The sequence below is a fragment of the Petaurus breviceps genome, unplaced genomic scaffold (assembly GCF_028583685.1).
Source record: "Petaurus breviceps papuanus isolate PSGF00001 unplaced genomic scaffold, PetGlider_PUasm1.0 176, whole genome shotgun sequence".
NCBI classification, from domain to species: domain Eukaryota; kingdom Metazoa; phylum Chordata; class Mammalia; order Diprotodontia; family Petauridae; genus Petaurus; species Petaurus breviceps.
The window spans coordinates 11,482,039-11,503,954 of record NW_027185771.1 but is presented as its reverse complement, the minus strand read 5'-3'; the positions used below and the strand labels follow the sequence as shown (position 1 = coordinate 11,503,954).

Below are 21,916 nucleotides of genomic sequence, written 5' to 3'. Positions count from 1 at the left end.
GTAACAATATTTGCTTCGTACATAGTAAGTGCTTAATGGCACCTTCCTTCCTTTTATCCCTCCCTTCTTCCTTCCCTCCTTCCCAGCTAAACTCTTTGAGAAAGCCATTTATATTCCATATCCCTACTTTCTCTCCTCTCACTCTCTTTGAAACCCTCTGCAGTCTGGCTTCTGACCTCAACATTCAATGTAAACTTCTGTCTCTTGAGTTCCCAGTGAGCTTGACATTGCTAACCTTCTCCTCCTGGATTCTCTCTTCTCTCTAGATGTCTGTGACTCAGCTCTCTCCAGGTTCTCCTACCTGTTGGGCGTCATCCTTTTCAGTCTCCTTTGCAGATTCTTCAGTCAGGTCACACCCATTAACTGTAGGTGTCCCTTTGGCTTGGTTTTGGGTCTTCTAATCTCCCCCTTCACTGTCTCACTTGGTGATCTCATTGGTTCCCTAGGATTCGATTCTCATTCCTAAGCTGCCTTTATTTATCCACCCCTAACTTTTAGTACATCACCAAATACCTTTTGGACTCATTATCTTTCCCCCCAAACCCTGTCTTCCCCACTTTCCTGTCCTCATTAATGCAGAGGGCACTGGTGCCCTCTTCTCACGCACACAGGCTTACCCTCTTGGTGTCATCCTTGATTCCTCACCTGCACCCACTCCACCTATCCAAGTTATTTCCAAGTTTTATTGTTGCTACTTTTACATGCCTCTTGTGTGTTCCCATCTGTCAACACACACAGCCCTCCACCTTCTACCTGGAGTACTGCAATCCCCTGCTGGTTGGTGTCTGTCTCAAAGCTCTCCCCACACCAGTTCACAATTCCCTTCACTACCAAAGTGATTTTCCTGAAGTGCAGGGCTGACTATCCTGAAACCCCCAACTCATTAATCTATGGCTCCTTATAACCTAGAGGATCAACTATAACAAAATCCTTTGTCCCTCAAAGCCCCAATACCCATTACAACTTGGCCCCTTCCTATCTTTCCTGTCTTCTTACACACTCCTCCTCTCCAAGCACTCCATGACCCCGTGACACTAACTCATGTCCTTGCTGTTTTTCCAACATGACATGACAGCTCTAGGCTGTTTCTTTTCTTTGGCTTTCTCCCATGCTTGGAAAGCTCTCCCTTCCCCCAGACGCCCCTCAGGGCCTTTGCTCAGAGATGACCTTCCTTTGCACTATATATATATATATCTCATGCGAACAGTTTTTGCTTGTCTGGTCGTATTAGAATGGTAGTTCCTAGAATGCAGGCAGAGTGTTTTTGCTTTTCTTTGCATGCCCAGTACTTAACCCATCGTATGGCAGGCACATGGTGTTTAATAAATGTTTGCTGACTGACTTGGCCTGAGGTCACATAGACAGTAAAGCAAGTCTTGGGATTCTGGCTTAGAAAGAAACAAGTTCGATTCTGCTCCACTTATTTTGCCCCAAGCACTTTACTGGCATAAGATTTGGTAACAGGGATTCAGGAACTAAGAATGTACAGGTCTTGATTTTGTTTGTGACACAATGGAAAGAACTCTGGATCCAGTCAGAGGTCCTGGGTTCACATTCTGGCTAATTTACTTCATTTAATGCCATATACCTCAAAATACAGGGCAGCTAGGGGCTGCTGTGGATAGAGTGCTGGGTGTCTTCCTGAGTTCAAATCTAGCCTCAGACACTCGCTAGCTGAATGACCCTGGGAAAGTTACTTCTCCCTGTTTGCCTCAGTTTCCTCATCTGCCAAATAAGCTGTATAATAGAGCAAACCACTCTATTATCTTTGCCAAGAAAACCCCAAATGGGGTCACGAAGAGTTGGACACAACTGAAATGACTGAACAAAACAACATACTTGGCAATGTCCTTGAATAAGTTTCTTTTTCTACCTTATTTCTGAGTTGGGCCAGAACTTTCACCCTCATTTTAAATTCAGAGGACAAAAAGCCTGTGATCTAACCCAAACTGCACACATGTACTGTACAAGCTCCAGAGCATAGACTGAACTGAGGAGGAACTTCTATCTGACCCCTAGTCTCCCTTGGGTTTTAGACTGTCACCTTGAGAAAATCACTTCTTCTCAGAAGGCCTCAGTTTCCTCATCTGTAAAATGAGTGTCACTAGAGATAAATTAGCATTTACATAGTGCCTGTCACATCAGGCACGGAGTTAAGTGCTTTACAAATATCTCATCTGATCCTCACAACAACCTGTATAAATGGGATTGGCTTCTGTAGACTTCACTCCATCCCCAGCCATTCATCATTGACTCCATAGCTAAAGAGCCAGTGGTAACCAGCGGATGACAGCTCTTACAAAGCTGAAGGTGGTCAGGCTGGTCAGCAGTGGCTGGGGAGCCCAGGATGATGTGTGGGAAAGCTGATTAGGATCCAAATGACCCCTGCAACCTTTCCTTCTGCTACTCTATACCAAGTCTTGGTTCAGTTGGGCAGGTCTACTCACTGCCCCTGAACACAGTGCCTACTCTTGCCCCCGTGTTCTGGCTTCACACAGTTCCCTTCCCTCCTCTCCAGCTTTCTCTTAAGGCCAGCCCAAGCCCTACCTTCTCCATATCTCAATGATTAAATCATAGATTTAGAATTGGAAGGGACCTTGGAGGTGAATGGTCCACATGAGGGACTTAAAAGGGAAGTCAGTAGCCCAAGATTACATAGGCAATAAATAGCAGAGCTAAGATTTGAATCCAGGTCCTTTGACTTTAATTCCAAGATTCTTTAGAGCCAGCACTACATCTTGGGTTTCCCCCACAGCACCTCCCATATGGAGCTAATGCTTTAAAAATGTAATTACATTCAGATTCATCAAGGGAACAAAGTTATTTATTGTCACACAGCTTCGTGTTGTTAAATAGTAGTGTACTTTACTTACTGTACAGGAGCACATTTTTGATTTACAAGACATTAACACAAGTCCAAGTCCAAGGTTTCTTGCAGGGCAATGCAAACATTTCCCAATGACCATTCACGGCTCAGTGTAAAACAGTTCCCTTTTATTTCTGAGGGAATGTAGCTAAAGACAATGCCAAATACTGACGAGCATATGGCAATAGGACTTGGTAGTTCTACATTTCATTTCACTGATAAGTCTGATGTTACCTATAGCAGGGTTTTACTGTGTGCACAATGAAAAGGCACCCTTCCAGGAGTTTTCTTTTTACCACACAGTTCTAAGGAACAAGAATTTTATAACACTCAACCTCTATTTCCAAGAAACAATGCTTGATTACATTTCACATATATTTCAAAGTAATAATCAAAGTTTGAAGGAGGAATAAGTCAAAATCTTGAGGATTAAAAAAAGGCATCCTTTGGCTTCTGAAAGGGTATGGAAATGAGGTTAGGTTAAGGTAACAAATCACAAGACACACACAGACAGAGGATTTGGCAAGAGTAACATATGCAGCATTTTCTGCCAGTTTTGTTTTTATTGAAATGTTTTGCAGTGCTTAAAAGGGAGTAAGATCTGATAGAGAGCCTCAAGAAATGTCAGTTAGTAAACTGGAAATCTAGTTTTAAAGCCAACTTCCTTTCCTATTTCCTTTTTAGAGTAACATCTGAGGATCTGTTCCTTCTACCCATGGATTCATGTGATTTTACCATTTTTCTCATTTTCTTTACCCCATGTCACAAAAAGCCACCATAGTAACAGTTCTGATGCCATAAGAAATTAAGACTTCATGAGGTTAAATAAGAGGAATCATTTTTAAAAGCAAATTAAGTTGCTTTTTAAAGAGCAATGTAAAAAAGTCTAGATAATAAATTTAGAAATTGCATTTGGAGACAGTTTTTCACAATACTATTAATCTATTTGAAAAGTAAGCTATAAATCAAATCAAAGTTAATTATGCAAAAAAAATAGCCAAGGCAGCCTTAAAAGACAGAATAAGCAGAAATAATTTTTCAGAGTATAAAACCAGCAGACTTTCTGACTGTAGATGTGCAGAGCTCTATTCTGAACAGAACCAATGTTACTTGTTAGGAAAATCACAGGATCTGGGTTGGAAGGGATCTCAGAGGCCTCACAAAATCAGAGTGGTAGAGATGGAAGGGTCACAAAGTTGGTTAAGAGCAGTCTTGGGGCTCTGGAGTCCCAACCTGGAGCTCTCTCCCTTAGACCACACCTATCTCTTAATCCACTGCCATTCCTCCCTTCCAGGATCCTCTCTATACTATTTTTATCATGATCAATCGCTCTCTGATTGAACACCTATGGTGACAATACCTTGGAGATACTTATTCCATTCTTGGACACTCCTAATTGCTACAAAGCAATTTTTTCCTGTTCCAAGAAAGTTGTATTTCTTTTTCTTATACCATTCAGGAGTAGTAGTGGTATTACTATAAACTTTCCAACTCTTTAGCGTTTACTTTTTCTGACTCTGTAGGGCAATCATAAACATAAAAGTCAAACCTTTTACTGGTTTTTGCTTCTTTGTGTATTTGTAATTTATCTCTTTTCTATTTATCTTTTAACAGTGGCCCTCGTGAAAAAAAGATTAAAATACTTATCACATTAGCTTTTATGTATATGCCTTCAAAGAAAGTCTTCTGTAAAAAAAAAATGGCCAAAACAGACAGGTCTGTCAATTCATTTTAGCCTTAACCTGTAGCACACTGCTATTCTAGTCCCCCCCAAAACAAATTTTACATGGTGCTTATTTTTTTCCTTTTTTGAAACAAACAATTCCATTAGGAACAGTCATCTGATATAATATCCCACTTGTGGTATTCTTGGCATCCGAGTGCAAGGGAGCACAAAGATTAAGTTCACTGATATAACTTTCCTTTATTTGTGTCCAGAAATTTTATATTTGTTCCCCGCATGAAATATGTTTATTTCATGGCTTTACAGAGGTAGCATGGTGTAATGGAAAGAACACTGGACAAGGAGTCAAGAGATCAGGTTTGAGTCCCAACTTTGCTACACTTAATAACTTTGTGTGAGCATGGATAAATAAATCATTCAACCTCTTCAAGAGCCTGTTTCTTCATTTACAAACTGAATCATGTCAACTGCTCAGCTGATCTCACAGGTGGTTGTGAGTCTCACAGATGATGATGCATGCAGAGGGCTTTGTATAGAAAAATAGTATTTGTGGAATGAAAAAGCTGTGAGAAGGAAGCTGAGGAAAGAGAAGAGAAAAGGGGAATTATCATCTGCAAAAGCATGGTGCATGGAAAGCCCACTGGATTTGAATTCCAAGGAGCTGGGTTTGCCACTTACTACTCATATGACCTTTGGCAAGTAGCTTAACCTTCCTGGGCCTCAGTTTCCTCATCTGCAAAAATGAGGGTTTGGACTAACAGATCCCTAAGCTCCTCTCCAGGTCTAAATCTATAACCCTATGAGGTCATGGACTAAAGCATGCTTCATAAATATCATGGTCTAAAGAAACGATTTTTACTGGTTAGAATAAAATACTGAATGCTATAAAGTGAGCCCTTTTCAAGATTGTTAGGTTCAGCCAATTGTCACAAGTTTTCTCAATGTAGCAAGAGGAAAGAGACAGACAGTAGGAAAGGTACAGTACACTGAACACTGTACAAAATAATTAATAGAAAAAGGAACAAATGCAACGGTGCTACAAAGTTTCCCATCCCTTTTGTAAGATTTTGTTAGAAACCACCAAAGGTACCGATAAAAAAGATACATTCATTCTCTTGTTCAGCTTTATGAACAGAAGAGTTTTTGCTCTAAATACAAAAGCAATGGCAATTATTTTGAAGACATCTTTTAGAACTATTTGGATGATCATGCAAGTAAATCAAGAACTAGGAATGATTTCCTGTTTTCCAAAATGCAGAGCCTGCATCTGTACTGAATCCTAGCACAATCGCATCTCCCCTCCCTCTATTTCTGGGTTTGAGAGCTTTCTGGTCGATTGAGACTGTGACGCTATGTTAGCACTGAACCGAGCTCTTGCGACACAGTCCTTGGTTCTGCCCTCAACTATAAATGTTGCATAATATTGCTTTAAGCAGTATAGTCTAATAACCCCAAACAGACTCAGCTGCTCTAACAGAGATGCCTACTTGCACAAACAGGTGTCTGGGGTAGTTGGTTTGGTACCAAGGTATCCATAATAGATTTTCAGATCTGGTCCTAGGACTGTATTTACAGTATGGACTCAGAAATTTAACTCCCCAAAGCTCTCATTAAAGGATAAGATTCACTGTTTTTGGAAAGATAGTCCATAAGTTTTAAAAAGTATTCTCTCAAGATTATAAAAGGTTAGTTAAAATCGTTTAATAGGAACAATCTTGGACAAGCAGAAATAGCTTTGATTTTGAAGGTTTGAGCAACGTACAACTGGGAAGGAATCCACAGGGACAGCTAGACTTGACAGCCTGTATCTCCTCTAGAGATCTTTGCTTTAAAAAGATGGCCAGTTAGACGCCCTGCCTCTTGAGCCACATGCCATTTCTTAACACTGTTGCCCTTCCACCCAGGTATGGGATATTATTCTATTTACATTTAAAAATATTTCTTTCTTCCTCTTCAGTGTAGTGGAAATGCCCATAAATCAGTCAGTGGAGGCCCTCCCTAACATAGGTGTAGAACAGCTTTATTGATCTCTGGGTTTGTCCAGTCATTTCGGATGTCGTCCAGGTGGTTATCAAAATCCACAAGGGTCTCATAGGACCTGCTGTCCAAGAGAGATGCCGAGATCCTCTGGGCTTCCGGCCAGTCTTCACAATAATCACTACAAGGTCAAACAATTTGGAATTAATAGTCTTTCAAAATGAAAATAAACTTCATTGCCTCTTTCAATTAAGGGGGATGGAGAAAAATGACACAAAAAGCAGATGGCAATGACTTTTAAGGAGAACCTAGAGAGCGAATGCATGGATGTGAAGATGTTTCATACTAACAGTGTTGCAGAAAATTAAATCCTTGCTCTGAAAAGCTAAAGAACAGGGAACTGAGATTCAAAATGTAGGATCTGGAGAATGAGTTAACAAATTTAAGTCAGAACCTAGAAATGTTAATTTAAGAATGGTGGTGTCAAACTCTAATAGAAAGGGGTGGGGGGGGGGGTCACTAAATGATACAGAGGCATCCCTGAGGTGCAAAGTGACTTGGAAAAACACTTGTTAACATTATCTGTGTTTTATTTTGTTAAATATTTGCCAATTACATTTTAATTGGATTCTGATCTACACTTGGGAGTGTAATGGGCTGCATATGTGATGCCTCTGATTTGAATAATCACTAAAAAAGAAATGCTCAACAAAATATGAGATAGAAAAACCCCAACTGAGGGTAGTGAGCAAAATAGACAAATGAGAAGGGCTGAAGGGAGAAGGTTAAAGATATAAACAGTATTTTGTATGATCAATGTCAGAAGGCTTATAGAGATGGAAACAGGACCTCTGGGGTAAGTCTAGGGGTGTGGAACCACAGAAGACACACCTGTGTATGTTTATATAATGCTTTCAGGCTTACGTAGCACTTTCTAGGAAACAAGTCTGGGAGGCAGGTAGTGCAAAGATCACCTCCATTTTACACACGGGAGAATCCAAGTCGTGTGACTCATCCATGTCAGTGTCATCACCGGGACCTGACCCCAGGTTTTCACTCTACCATCAGGCTCTTTCCACTATGCTTTTTTTTTTTTGGTAGAAGAGAATATTGAATTAAATATCCCAAGAGAGTTATGCCCTTAGTTAGGACATTTTTCTTGTTCTGGAAATTAGGATACCTTGAAACGTATATGGTCAGAGTGTAAAAGATCCTGAATCACAGTGAACAGTGTAGAAATAATTCCTTAATAAGGTAACAACAAGAACTCACTAGTGTGGATCTCTGCACCGCCATTTGTTTTCATGATGCTCATACACATGAATTGTGGGTTCTATGCACTCCATTGTAAACTTTGTGTTGTCTACCTAAAGCACAAGAATAAAAATACGAGTGTGAACACACATTCAAAACAAACTTGAGTAATTCTAAGAAGCATCTGTCACTTTTCCATAAGACTTCTGGCATCACTCTAACTCTTACGGCAGCAGGATAAACAAGGTCCAAACCCCTAGAAGGTGCTCATGCTGATCATTGTGATTTATGGACATGCAATGCAGTCCTTCCCATGATGAACAGTATATTATGCCAAGAATATTTACAGAAGAGAGGACCTTTATTTCATATGAGGACTTTCGTTATGACGTTGTTCTATGTCGCTGTCAAATCAATACAATGATTCTCCTTTGGAATCAGAACTGCAGAACAGGTCATGGTCAAGTCTAGCTCTGCCTCCAGCTTCCCCAAGCCATTCCATCTCCCACCTCTTCTGGAAAGCACTGTACTGACTGCTCTCATTTCAAAAATTTCTCTGTCTAGATATATCTTATGTTTCTCTTGGTGATACAACTTAAAGGGTGGAGGTAGGTACAGGCAAAGAATCAGGGATCGAAGTGAAGGAAAATGATCCAAACGGCCTTCAGTAAGAAGAAATGGGGCCTTGTGCCATATGACAATGTTAGATGTCAGCCAAAGGCACTGCTTAATATGAACACAGTAAGTCTGGTGGAGAAAAGACAATAAACCGTGTGATACCATGATGAGTGCAGTGTCATTGAAGCCCTCGGCGATTCTGGAAGCTACCTTCTCAGCAACCTGGTTTGGACTGTAGAAGGAAAACAAAGCGTTTCTAGTTAGTCTGTGTTTGGCTCTTAAGAAGTGACACTTGGCAATAAAATTGCAGAGTAAAATATTTTTGACCTGGGCCAAATTGTATTCATCTTCTGACACTTTTTGGAAATGGAAACTTAAATCCTAGTTAGTGCTGACTGTATACATGGAAATAGAAAGGAAAAGTTGAATTTGAGAGAAAATACCAAGAGAGCCAGCAGGACCATGGAAATAAATAACAGACGGTTGTCTTAAACAATTCCAAGGCTTCAAGGCTGAGGGAATTTGAACTGTAGGGAAGTTTAAAAAAAAAATGGTGCATATGTGTGTGTGTGTGTGTGTGTGTGTGTGTGTGTGTGTGCGCGCAGGGATAAATACAATTTTCATGTGAGATTTTAGATGCGGCTGAGATATCTCCCAGGGGTGATATTATGTAAGCTCATTCATTTAACAAACATCTACTAAGCACTTTATATGTGTAGCACACTCCTGGAAAAATGGACCTATGGACCTGGAAGGAAGGTAAGAGATCACATGTGACATGTATATTTTAAAGTCATCAAAGTAGTTCACTGGGGCAGTGGATAGAGTTCTGGACCTAAATTCTGGAAGTAGTTGTTGTTTAGTCACCTCTGACTCTTCCTGACCCAGTGGGGAGCACAGCATGCCAAAACTGTCCAAAGGGTTTTCTTGGCAAGGATACTAGAGTGGTTTGCCATTTCTTTCTCCAGTGGATTAAGGCAAACAGAGGTAAAGTGACTTGTCCAGGGTCACAAAGCTAGTAAGTGTCTGAGGTCAAATTTGAATTTAGGTTTTTCCTGACTCCAGACCCAGTGCTCTTTCCCCTGAGTCTCCTGGCTGCCTCCAAACTCAAGAAAACCTGGTTTCAAATTCAGCTTGAGATATTAACGAGCTGGGTGACCTTGGGCAAGTCACTTAACATCTATCTACTTCAGTTTCCTCATCTATAAAATGGGAATAATAGCCCCCACCTCCTAGGGTTGTTGTGAGGATCAAATGAGTTAATAGTTGTAAAGTGCTTTGCAAATCTTTTTTTTTTTTTTTGCTTTTCTTGGAGGGGGGAGGGCAGGGCGATTGGTGTTAAGTAACTTGCCCAAGGTGACACGGCTAGTAAGTGTTAAGTGTCTGAGGCAGGATTTGAACTCAGGTCCTACTGACTCCAGGGCCGGTGCTCTGACCCACCTAGCTGTCCCTGCTTTGCAAATCTTACAACACTATATATATATAGACAATATATAAATACCAGTGATCATTATAATTAGTATTAGTAGTAGTTGTTAAATAGTGAATAGGATGAACTATATAGGAGGAAATAAAGGTTGAGAGAAAAAAGCAGATAAAGGATTTTTAATTAGAAATAAGAGTAACCATCTAAAGAATCTGTGAAAGAACAGTTATAGAGATCAGCTGAAAGTCCAGATATGATATCCTTGGAAACAAAGGAGTAGTTTAAACAGCTTTTAAGTGGTTGGAGTGGTCAACAGTAGCAAATGCTTTTAAATAGGAGAAAGTATCTTAAATATAATTTATTGGATTATTTTGCCTCCTTACATTGCTTATTTCAAGGTAACCATTTAAAATAAAAATACACAAATTTTTAAGCCCTGAAATTTCTATCCTCTCACCTAGTTTTTATAAATGAAAAGCTCATGGACAAATCGTTGGTGGGATCTAATCACAAAAAAGCTAATTAATTAAGCAATAAGACCATCTTGTTCATTTGTTCAAGGTGTTTCAATTCCAGACTTTTGAAACCACGGCATGTCATTACCTCTTATTTTCCCAGGGAAAAATGTGAATTAAACACATATCATTTAGAAAAAATTTAGTTCTATTCAATCTGATAGCCTGAGAGTTAACTTTATCCATATTACCAGATATTCAAACTTCATTAGCAATGGTGTAGGGCAAAGTTCTTGGCACTGCTTTTCATGCCAAGCTAAGAGAAAATAACAAGTAGGAGATGACTCACAAAGAAAGCAGCAGGGAAAAGTAATCCTTAAATTTCCAGTAGGGTTCAGACCCAAGACATGCCCAGCTAAGAATAGGGAACAGAGAAGACGTGAAGTAGGAGATCCCCTGCTCCTACAGGGCAAGTTTGTGGTCATGTTGACTGAAGTGAATTTCCCAATCATGAGACATGCCCATGATAAAATCCAACACAAAATATAGATTCCAAAATCAAATATAAATTATTTTTAGATTTTCTTTTTGAATTGTCCATGTGACCAACAATAAAGTGAATAACTGAGAATTCAATTGTATTAGTCTTGGAAATTTGGTTGAATTAAGGAAATCTTTGATACACAGATTTCACATCTCAGTACTACCAGAAAAAAGAGTTTATCAAGAACTAGTCCTTCTGTCAGAGATGATATGTTTACTGATTTTCTTTTGGCAGATTTGTAAAGTGGGTAAAGTGGGTAACAGAGATTTTGCATGGACATACCTGGCATCTTTTACACGTTCATTAGCTTGATAATAACCAGCAATCACATAGCTATTATCTTTGCACCATGAATCAATCTGAAAGAGGAACAAAGAAAAATCAGAAAAAATATCAATTACTTTTTCTGGAAACATATCTCAAAATGACAAATAATCTTTCGCTAATCCCTTTCTTCCCAGTTTTGGCTTAAGTATTGTCCTATTCACCAGAAGTAAATAAAGGTAGAAGCAATTTTGGTCCACCAGGAAGAAGGACTTAGTTTCCTTTTCACCATGTGGGTGGTCAAGTGTGGCATATGATAATGCTTCATTTGTCCCCCAGCAGAAGACCACCTGAAATAGCCAGAAGAGGCAGGGCAAGAGAAGAGAATGAATTACAACCTCTTCCAGCATTAGGTACCATATCAAAATGTACTGAACTTATCCATACAGTTATGGGGAGCTGGAAAGGAAACAAGAGACAAAGTCCTAATTCTCAAGAAGTTAATTTAAGAGGACATTTAGGAATGTGGTAAAGGTGGGAATAGCCATACAGAATCATAAAGCCAATCCCTTTTTGTCTGCTCTACAGAAATGAACAGCAGAATCTATGATAGATATTAATTTATATTTGGAATTGTAATGTAATGCATAATTATCTCCCTTTACCAAAATACATTTAGTTTTGACTGGTGTAATTCTATTCCACAGCGGACATCAAAATTGTTCTGTTGTAGTAAAAATCTTAATTATTATAGTGCTAGAAATAAAATTCTGAATCTGTAAGAGTTATAGGTGAAACTGAACTTTGCCTTTGTTATTTTAACATCACCTTTACCCTCTTCCCTCAGATTCCTGAATCTTGGTTTGGGTTCTATCACCAGAGGGGCTTAATTAGAATGGCTGAAATCTGGAGGGAAGATAGAAGCTGAAGAGTTTTGTTGTTTAATTGCAGTTCAGTTACAGCTAATCTCAGGAGTTTTTTTCTCACCCCCTACTTTCAAGTCTGATAGCATTCAATTCAGGACTTTAACTATACCTCACACAAGGGATGAAACCCAAACTGCACAGCCTCATCAGTATAAGAATGGCCATACTGGGTTAGAACCATGGTTATTTTTTTTGATATTAGGATTTAAGGACACAATGATTTGAGTTTTCCTTAATTCTCATTGTATTTTTCACCTTAGTAAGTTTAGGTGAATTTGTAATACCTATTAATTTACTTTGACCATTTCTAAAGTTACTCTAATAAATTTAACTTCAATGTCTTTTTGTGGTAACTGGCTTACTGAAGACCATGCCAGCAGAACACCAGCTCTAGCAGAACCATCCTGTCAAGCTGGAAAGGCTTCAAGGTACATAAGTCTATGTCTAACCATCAGACTGCCCAAGTTCAGAGAGACTCAGATTGGTGAAAAATTTGTTTCGTTTTTTGCCACAGCATCTAGCAAAGTTTAACATTCGGAGTGGCTATAATTTGCTTTGGAGACAGTCAAATTCTCATAAAATTATAGCTCCTTGAATTAATTTCCAAAGTTATCTCTTTTTATTATATACCATTTCTTAGGCTAATGAACTCCATAAAATAATTTCTTACTTCAAAAGAGCTGTGATTTCAATGATCTTCACTGATCTACTCTTTCCAATACAGATCACAACTCCTCCATACTTTAACAGATGGTTTCATGAGTTGCTGTGCACTCCAATTAATGAATAAATAAAAATTAAACATAAAACTTGATTGTGTTTGTAAAGAGGCTCTCTGAATTTTGCTAGGATGGTCTTTGGATATCTGACCTGTAGGTCATCAGTTCATGGGTCTGTACCTGAAACTTTTCTAGTTTAGTAGGCCTTGCTAGAGTTTGTACAAAGTCTTTGATAATCCAGGGTCACCTCCATATCATAAGGAGGCAATGGACCAGGCAAGACCCTGGAAAAGAATGAAATGGAACAAAGTTCCACTAACTGCATACTTAGGTGGTTTTACTCTGCTCCACTATTTTGTTTCAACTCTCAGTGGACATATGCTCACTACCCACTACAACATAGTACTTCCTCCTACTTCTCCTATGTGTATATCTTCCAAGCCTCAATAATCACACCCAGAATTGATCAGTCAAATCCAAGTTCAGTTACTCTCTATGTGACCTTGCAAAACTCACTTAACCTCTATATACCTCAGTTTCCTCATCTGTAAAATGTGAGATTTAAACTAGATGACCTCTAAGATTCCTGTTAGCTCTAAATCTGTGCCTCTATGAAACCCCTCCCCTCTCTTCCCAAATTTCCCTATTTCTGTATAGGATACTATTATCCTTGTAGTTACCAAAGTTTCTAACCTTGGAGTCATCCTTGATTCTTCCCTCTTCTTTACTCTTCCCAATTAACCAGTTGCTAAATCTTGTCAAATTTATCTCCATAACCTATTTTGTGACTATTCCCTTCTCTCTACTCATACAACCACCCTACTAATTTGAGGTCCTTATTGTCTTTTTTAAAATTTCATGTAAAATTTTTTTCTAATGTATTTTACTTTATTTCATTAAATTTTCTCAATTACATTAAAACAATTTAACATTCACTTAAAAAAATTTTAAACTCCAAATTTTCTCCCTCCTTCCTTCCACTCCCCAACCCCTTTACTATTTTTCACCTGGAACTATTATAACAGCTTTACTGGACTTTCTAGCTTTCAGTCTTTCCTCTTTCATATCAACCCACTTAATCAACAAGTCTTTATTAAGCACTTACTATGTGCAAAGAACTGTGCTAAACACTGGGGGTACAAAGAAAGGTAAACATAATAGCTCCAAAAGTAATCTTTGAACATTTTCTTTTGCTAAAATCTTTCAGTGGCTTCTATTTGCCACTCAAACTGTCTACCAGCTGGTCCCTCAAGTCAACATTTCATCTTCCGTCTCTGTGCAGCTGGATATTCTGCTTCTCATGCCCAGAATGTGCCCTCTCCTTAAAACCACTTCTTGGAATCTTTATTTTCCTTAAAGCCTCAGCTCAGGTGTCATTTTCTCTGCAAGCCCTTTTCTTTTCTCCCAGTTATAAATGCTCTCTACATATTCAAACTACCTTGTATTTACTTATTTGTGCACATGTTGGACACCTCCAGTTTTATGTAAGTTTTAAGCTAGCAAGGATTGTTTTATTTTTGTTTTTGTACTCCCAATACCCAGCAAAATGTTCCACACATAGTTGATGACAGTTGTCAAACTGTATATAAGGAGATTTGGTATATCTTGTCTCTCATGTTCATTCCATTCATGATAATGGGCATTTTTGCTAAAATTCTACTAATCTAAAACTAAAAGCTCATTTAAAAAAAAATTATGTAACAATCTCCCCATCTCTCTTATATTAGATATTTTCCTCTCAAATTTTTGAGATTCAGAAACCAAGACTTTGAATAGTCTGCTAGGATGGTCTTTGGATATCTGACCTGTAGGTTATCAGATCATGGGTCTGTACCTGAAACTTTTCTAATTTAGTAGGCCTTACTAAAATTTGTACAAAGTCTTTGATAATCCAGGGTCACCTCCACATCATAAAGAGGCAATGGACCAGGCAAGACCCCAGAAAAGAATGTACAAGTCTGGAAAGGTTATCATATAGGATAATATTTTGTCTTGTTTACAATATTCTTTCTGATTGATCTTCAGAACTGTCTGAAATGACATTATTTCTTTTCTCAGCTTTAAATAATGAGATACCAAAATCTTTCCTCCCAAAATACCTTACATTTAACTGCTTTGTGTGATATGTATATTTATTAACTGTATTTATATTTATGCTATACTTTTTAATGTATGACAGAAGCCACCTTTTTAGAGGTATACATTTTTATATGAACGTGCTGTCTCCTTTAGAAGATATGCTCAATTCAAGCAGAGATTGCTTCATTCTCTGTACTTGTATCCCTAGTGACTGGCTCATAGCAGGAGAATAATAAGTATTTGTTGACTGACTGCTTGATAAACCTACACACACACACACACACCACTCACTCCCTCTCTCACACATAGTCTTCCTCATTTGAATGTATGCCCCTTGAGGGTAGAGGCCTTTTTTTTTTTCTTTTTGGAAGGGGGAAGGCAGGGCAATTGGGGTTAAGTGACTTGCCCAAGGTAACATGGCTACTATGTGTTAAGTGTCTGAGGCCGGATTTTAAACTCTGGTCCTCCTGACTCCAGGGCTGGTGCTCTATTCACTGCACCACCCAGCCACCCTGGTAGAGACCATTTTTACCTTTCTTTGTGTCCCTAACACTTATCACAGTGTCTGACACATACTGAGGACTTAATACATGTTCACTGATTGCTCGATAGACAAATATTTCATATTAGTTTTTCCTAAATGCCTTACCTGTCCCAAAGTTCTACTCTGATGCTACATGGTAGCATATAAGTGGGATAACAAAGGCTACAATAACAGAATGCAAATTCTGATAGGTCCTAGCAAGTTGGAAAGGATATGACTATAGACTTAGGCACAACTATTATTGCCTGGCCCCAAAGAACCAACCTAGCTAAGCTTAATGAGGTTCATTAGACTGGCCACAAGATATTTTTTTTCCCTATAGCAACTCCCTTAAAACCATTTACTAAGGTGTAGATGGGTTATGACTGGTGTTGGTAGAGGTACAAATTACTGAAGAAACTCTGATCCTTGAAGTATTAGCTTAACACATGCAACATATGAAGTGCCTATTACATGGCTATGTATTCAACAAAGTATTTGTTGAATTTCCAACAAAAATAATCCTATACAATAAAAGACCATGAACACAGTCCATATATCAGGACATAGAAACAATTTTTTTACAGAACCCTTATTTGTAATGGTACTTGGCACAAAGGGTTTTATATTTTGCTGAAGCCACTATGAACTTTGCTGAAGTTCAAAATCTACTACCATAAACTCTAAAAGTTCCATTAGATTCTACTACAAGAATTTCATCCTATCTTCCACTATTCTAACATATGGACCACTACCTGGAAATTCTTTTGTTATATAGGAATTTGATCTTTATGTCAAAATGACTTTGTATTTGGTAAACACATGACAGCTGATTGTAGGAAAAGGCGGCTAAAATATGCTGGCTGGGGAAATCCCATGAGAGCATAAAAATCTGTTGTGATTTATGTACATATGAATAATCAATTGACTATATAAAGTCATAAGAGTATATACATGTATACAATCAACAAGTTGTGCAGATTATGTTAGCTAGGGAAAAGAATGGCAGATGGAAATGGACGATAAGATTAGAGAGGTGTGGAATTATCCTGGAAAGGTTTTGGTGAAGTCAGTTTTGAAGAAGGTAAGGTACTTGCATTTCACATAGGAATGGTAAGTAGATTACCATTAATTTACTTTATTAGTTGGGACAAAAAATAAAAGCTAGCACACAGAAGATGTGCACATTTAGGTAGGCAGGCAGGATTCACTGCATAATTCTGAAAAGCCACAGTGACTGCCAAGGGAATGAAGAGTGGTGGTGGCATAGCCAGAGTAGCTCTTCTACTCCCTTGAGGGTAAGGCTAACCAGTTACATTACAAGGCAAAAGAATGAAGAAGTCGCCTGATACCTGAATCGCTTGGTGTTCACTCTCTGGGGGGGGAAGAGCCACATTATTTACCTGGTTGCTATAACTCCTTCTTATCCAGAAAACACAATGATACCGAAGGCATAATCTGCTTTACATTGTTCATTTGCTCCATGAAAATAAGACATTAAATGAAACAGTATTACAAGGTCTGTTTCTCAGGAACAAAATTATAAAAGGAAGACACCTTCTTAGGTGACTAAATGTGGAATGTTAATGTTAATTAATGAAATGAGGTGAAGAGAGGAGGCAGAGCTGCTTGGAGTTGAAGGCTAGTCTGAGCTGGCCTTGGGCAACTGACGAACGAACTTATAGCAGGGTTTTGCAAAACTGCTGAACATTATTGCAAAATGGCAAGGGAGAGGGGAACAGCAAAGGAGATCAAAGAAAGATCACCAAAAAAGAAAAGCAAATAGGAAGTTAGGAGAAATTTTATCCACTTCATAACCTTAAAAACAGGTGCCTTCTAAAATTTTGGTTTTCCTTAAATTAGCTTTCAATTTTAGGGGGATGAAGTATCGTTCTTCTATTTTACCTGTGGACACTGACTCAAGCTCTGTTCAAGCCTTCTGCCTGTTACGAGAGAAGTCTAAGAATACCTTTAAAGGTGCTGCCTTTCTGCTTACAATTAAGAAACAAACCACTACCCTATCCCTTGGTAACAGAACATCCTCTCTTCCTGTCAATGACATTTCTATTTACCTTTTGCTAGCACCTTACTACAATGTCTGATTTGACACACACGATCACAGGCTCATAAACTGGGAGCTGAATTTCACTGGCTGTCTATCCAACCCTCTCGTTCTACAGATGAACAAAATGAATCCCAGAGAAGCTAAGTAAGGGCCTCCCCCCCTCAGGTGATGCAGGTAGTGGTAAATGACAAGGGGAAAGGGGATGCAGTACTCAAGGCAAGTAGTAGCCATCAGGTAGAGGATACTGGAAGTGAATGAAAGGGTCAGCCATTGAAATAAATGAAATGGAGAAAAGGAAAGATAGAAAGTGTTATCAGTAGGGCACAGTGGAGGTGGATGAAGGTTAGGAAAAGAGATCAAGAGGCTGAGGAAAGGGGCAGAGGGTATGGAAGATGACCAAGGGACCAAATTTGGGAGTGGAGTTGGACTACACTGAAATCAGGTCGAGAGGCATTTTTTGAGCAGATTATAATGGTGGGAGCTGACAGATTTAGTGGCATGTGCTTGCATACTTTAAAAATCTGCCTGCAAATATTATATGGGTTTCTGTCAATGGGGTATAATACCTGCTCTACCTATCTCATAGAGATCACAGATGTGAAAGCACTTTGAAAAGTAAAAAACACAAAAAATGCAAGGCATTAGAAAAATATAATGAAATGCTTTATGAAAATAAGTCTCAAGTAATGACCTTTGTTAGCTAAATAGTAAACCAATCTCTTCCCTTTAGCAAAATAATTACAATATTAAACTCTATAAATAGAAGAAAGCCATGAGAATAATCCTTCATTTGTAGAGGTTATCATGGATTAGATGTTTTATTAAAATTATATCTCCCATTGTTGCATTATAGTTTAAAGCTAAATTGTTGTCCAATTATAAACTTCCAGGGTTTTAGTCCATCGGTTTTTTATTTTCTCCAGGTTAATATTTCAGCATTTAAGCTAAAATTCAAAATACATATTTCCTTCTGAGTGAAGTGCTTTACTTTTAAAAAAAGTTATTTTTATTCTGAACTTAAACACTAGATAAAGTGGGAACACCCACATACATAGTAGAAACAGTGTGAGTGTGAGTGTATGTGAAATTGCTCATACAACTTCCATAGTATATATTCTGGATAGTGCTATTGAAGCTAAGTGAAAGTAGATGATAAAATACAGGAAAAATCATTCCAGGAAACTAAAAATCTCATATACCTTGTTTGGACATCAGTAAATGACCTAGAAGCATAATGACTAGCATGAGGGTCTTGGAAATCAGAAAAGTCCTGAATTAGAATCCTACTATGATCATATATATACAAGCTATGTGACAAAAGACAAGTGATTTAACGTTTCTAGGCTTCAATTTTCTAACATGGAAAACAAGGATAATCATATCTAGAGCACTTATTCTCACAGGGTTACAGCATTTTACAAACCTTGAAGTACCACATAGATATGTCACCTACTATTATTATTGGAAAGTTAATTTACTCTCTTTAAAATGGTAACAAGGGCAACAAAACAAAGTACTATCTCTACACTTCAGTAACATACTTAAGATGTATATAAAAATATTTTATAAACATAAAAACATACATTTTATAAACATACTCTTACACATTGTTTTGTGGAGAAAAAAACAGCAAAAAACCTAGAGCTGGAAGGGACCTCAGAGGTCACTTAGTCCAGCCCTCTCATTTTACAGATGAGGAAACTGGAGCCCCAAGAGGTTAGGTGTCCTGCCTAAGCCACAGAGCTAGTAAAGGTGGGATTCCAATCCAGGTCTTTCTAATTAAATCCAATGATTTACCCATTATTACATATTGCTCAAGACTACCCTCAGAAATCTTAGGATTCCCAATTCTCAAGAACTAGTAATTCTTTAATACTACAGAACATACTAAAAAAGAAAAGCAATAACATCTTAGCTTTGCTCCAACAGCTGTTCAAAAGTATGAAGTCACCTTAATTAAGACCTGTTTGTTCTTGGCCCTAAAGTTTTTCTTAACTAGACTCAGAAAGTTGCTAAGGATTCTTCTGATACCATATATAACTGGGCTAACAGAGAAATACATTCATTTTCTTTGGAGGGATATAAGCAAAAAGGGAGGGAACTTGTGACAAGTTTTCAGCTTTAACATTAAACAAATGAAGCTTACAAAACTCTAACAGAGTTTTTGTTCTGTTGTTATCAAATATTCTTTTTGTACATTATGTACACGATGAAGCAAAGTGAACAGGTCTTCCAGACTTAAGAGTCCAGTTCTGTATACACTATGCCATCCTGCCTCTCAAAAATTACTTTCTAACTTATTTGTATCCATGAACTTTTTCTAAATATTGCAAATATGAAAACTCACATCACAAATTTAAGGGCTGGAAGAGTCCTAGGCTGGGAAAAGGGAAGTGATTTGTACAATGTCCTAGAGCTGGTAAGAGACATGGGGCTTGGGCCTCAGGTTGGGCTCCAAATCCTGCCCTGACCAGAACTACTGCCCTCACACTAATACTACATAATAAATCTTAAATTTGTAGAGCTTTAAAAAACAAGCCCCTTGGCAACATGGCAGTTTTAATAATTATTAAAACAAACATTTAAGTCACTGATAAGAATACAATGAAATACCTAAAGCACAACCCAACAACTCCTGGTATGGCTTACAGTAGTCTTATATATAGAAGATTTTCCAATGAGCAAGTGTAGTCTGTTCCAATGAAAAGTTATGAAACCTATATTCCTTCTCTACTCCATAATTTTAAGAAATTCTTTTTAGCCTTCACTGATTGTGAATTTATACCATTTGAAACCAGGAAGGCACTGCCGGATTAATAAGTAACCAAATCCACTAGAGAGTGGCCCCAGTTATCAAAAAAGTATAAACCACAATCCTCCTACACATAATACTTTACCTAATTAATTTGATTTTCCTACCTGCTTCCTAACAAGTATTATTTTTAAAAGACCATGCTTACCACCTCCTGAAAAAAATTCTAGTCTTTATAATGGGCATGGGAAAAGGGGTGAACTCTAGTGTAATTCCCACCAGGTAGCATGTTCACAGTAAATTCTTTTTATTCCTTAAGCAGTTCCAACTTCCCCATCTCCATTTGATTTCAAAGAATGACAGTGTCAGAAGGGCTCTCAAGAGATTTTAGGGGTTCCCAACCTTTTCAAAGCATGAGGATTATTTTTAACATAAAAAAAAATTGAATACACAGAAAAGCTTTAAATTTTAGTGGAGTTAAATCGGGATCAAAATGGTAATGCCTGGTGCGACAATTCCAAGACCACGGATCACCGACCTCTGGTCTGTTACTGCCAGCTGTATGCAACATGCAGAATGAATGGTCATTCAGCCTTGCTAACTGAGGGGGAGCTCACGACCTCTGGAGGAGGCTCATTCACAGTTCTCATTTTCAGAACGTGTTGGATCTTGGAGAGTAGGGTGAAATGGTGGAAAGACCACTCTGCACCTAGAGTCGGGAGGACTCTACCACTTACTACTCATAGGACCCTAAGCAAGCTGTTTCACCTGGAAAGCCCGCTTTCCCCTGCTTCCCTGCAAAGAGCACCCCCGTGCCCCGGTTCCTATTGCCACAGAAGGTAGCCAGAGGGGAAGAGCCGGGTTCGAGTCCCGGATCCGCCGCCCTCTGACCTCGTTACTCAACTCCTTGGTGCTGAGGCCCGAAGCTGGCAAGGAGGCGCCGACCTTTAGCACCGGCTGGCAATCGTTACAGCATGCCAGTTACAGCATTATTAATGCACGCTCGGTGCTTGGGCGGAGCGGGAGGCAACTTCGGCTCCCGCCCCAATCTGCCGCTATTAGAAGAGCTTAATGAGTTTTCACTTTTAAAAGCACCGTTAAAGCCTCTATTAAAAGGCTCTCTGCCCTTCCGACTCTCACTGCACCGAGCAGCCCCTGCAGCCTCGGGGTGGCCTGCGTACGCCCTCCCGGCCCCCCGCCGGCGCTTACCAAGGTGAGGGCCACCTCCAGCATGGGGGCCAGCGCCAGGGTGCCGTGGAAGAGCGGGATGCAGTCCACAAAAAGGGTCTGGTGCGGGTTGGGGCCGCCGTGCGCCGGCTGCTCCTTGCGGGGCTTCTGCTTCTCGGCCACCAGGAGCCCGTTGACGGCGCAGTGGGGGTACTTGGCCCCGTGCAGCACCATCTTGCAGTAGGCCTGGGTGGTCAGCTTCACGCCGGGCATGGTGAGGCCCGGGCCCGAGGCCCGCGACGAAGGCAGCCTCCCAGGCCCGGCGCGGCTCGGTCCCCACGGCGTCGCTCCGCTCCGGCCCTGCGGCCCCTCAGCATAAACGGACGGGTTCCGCGGCCCGGCCCCCCCGAGGCGCCCCGCCGCCTCCTCTCGTCTGCCGGACTCGGCCGGACCGCGGGCCGTCAACTCCTATCCAGACGCCAGCAGCCCGCTCTCGAGGCAGAACAGCTGCCTGGCTTCTCTCAGGGGGCCAGCCGCAAAGCGGCGCCGGTCGTAAAGCTGCCCCGCGGCGGCTCTTCGCGACGCCGGGATCCCGCT

At 39.6% G+C, this 21,916-nt stretch overlaps 1 protein-coding gene across 1 annotated transcript; it reads right to left on the bottom strand.

Moving 5' to 3' along the window:
* Positions 1–2,806: 2,806 nt before the first annotated feature.
* Positions 2,807–21,866, bottom strand: EMC8 (ER membrane protein complex subunit 8). The gene is made up of 5 exons (XM_069085616.1): positions 21,362–21,866; positions 11,107–11,183; positions 8,562–8,631; positions 7,800–7,894; positions 2,807–6,708 (listed from the first exon to the last, which is right to left on the bottom strand). The coding sequence occupies exons 1-5, from the start codon at positions 21,590–21,592 to the stop codon at positions 6,549–6,551; spliced, it is 633 nt and encodes a 210-aa protein (XP_068941717.1). The 5' UTR covers positions 21,593–21,866; the 3' UTR covers positions 2,807–6,548.
* Between the last annotated feature and the right edge of the window lie 50 nt (positions 21,867–21,916).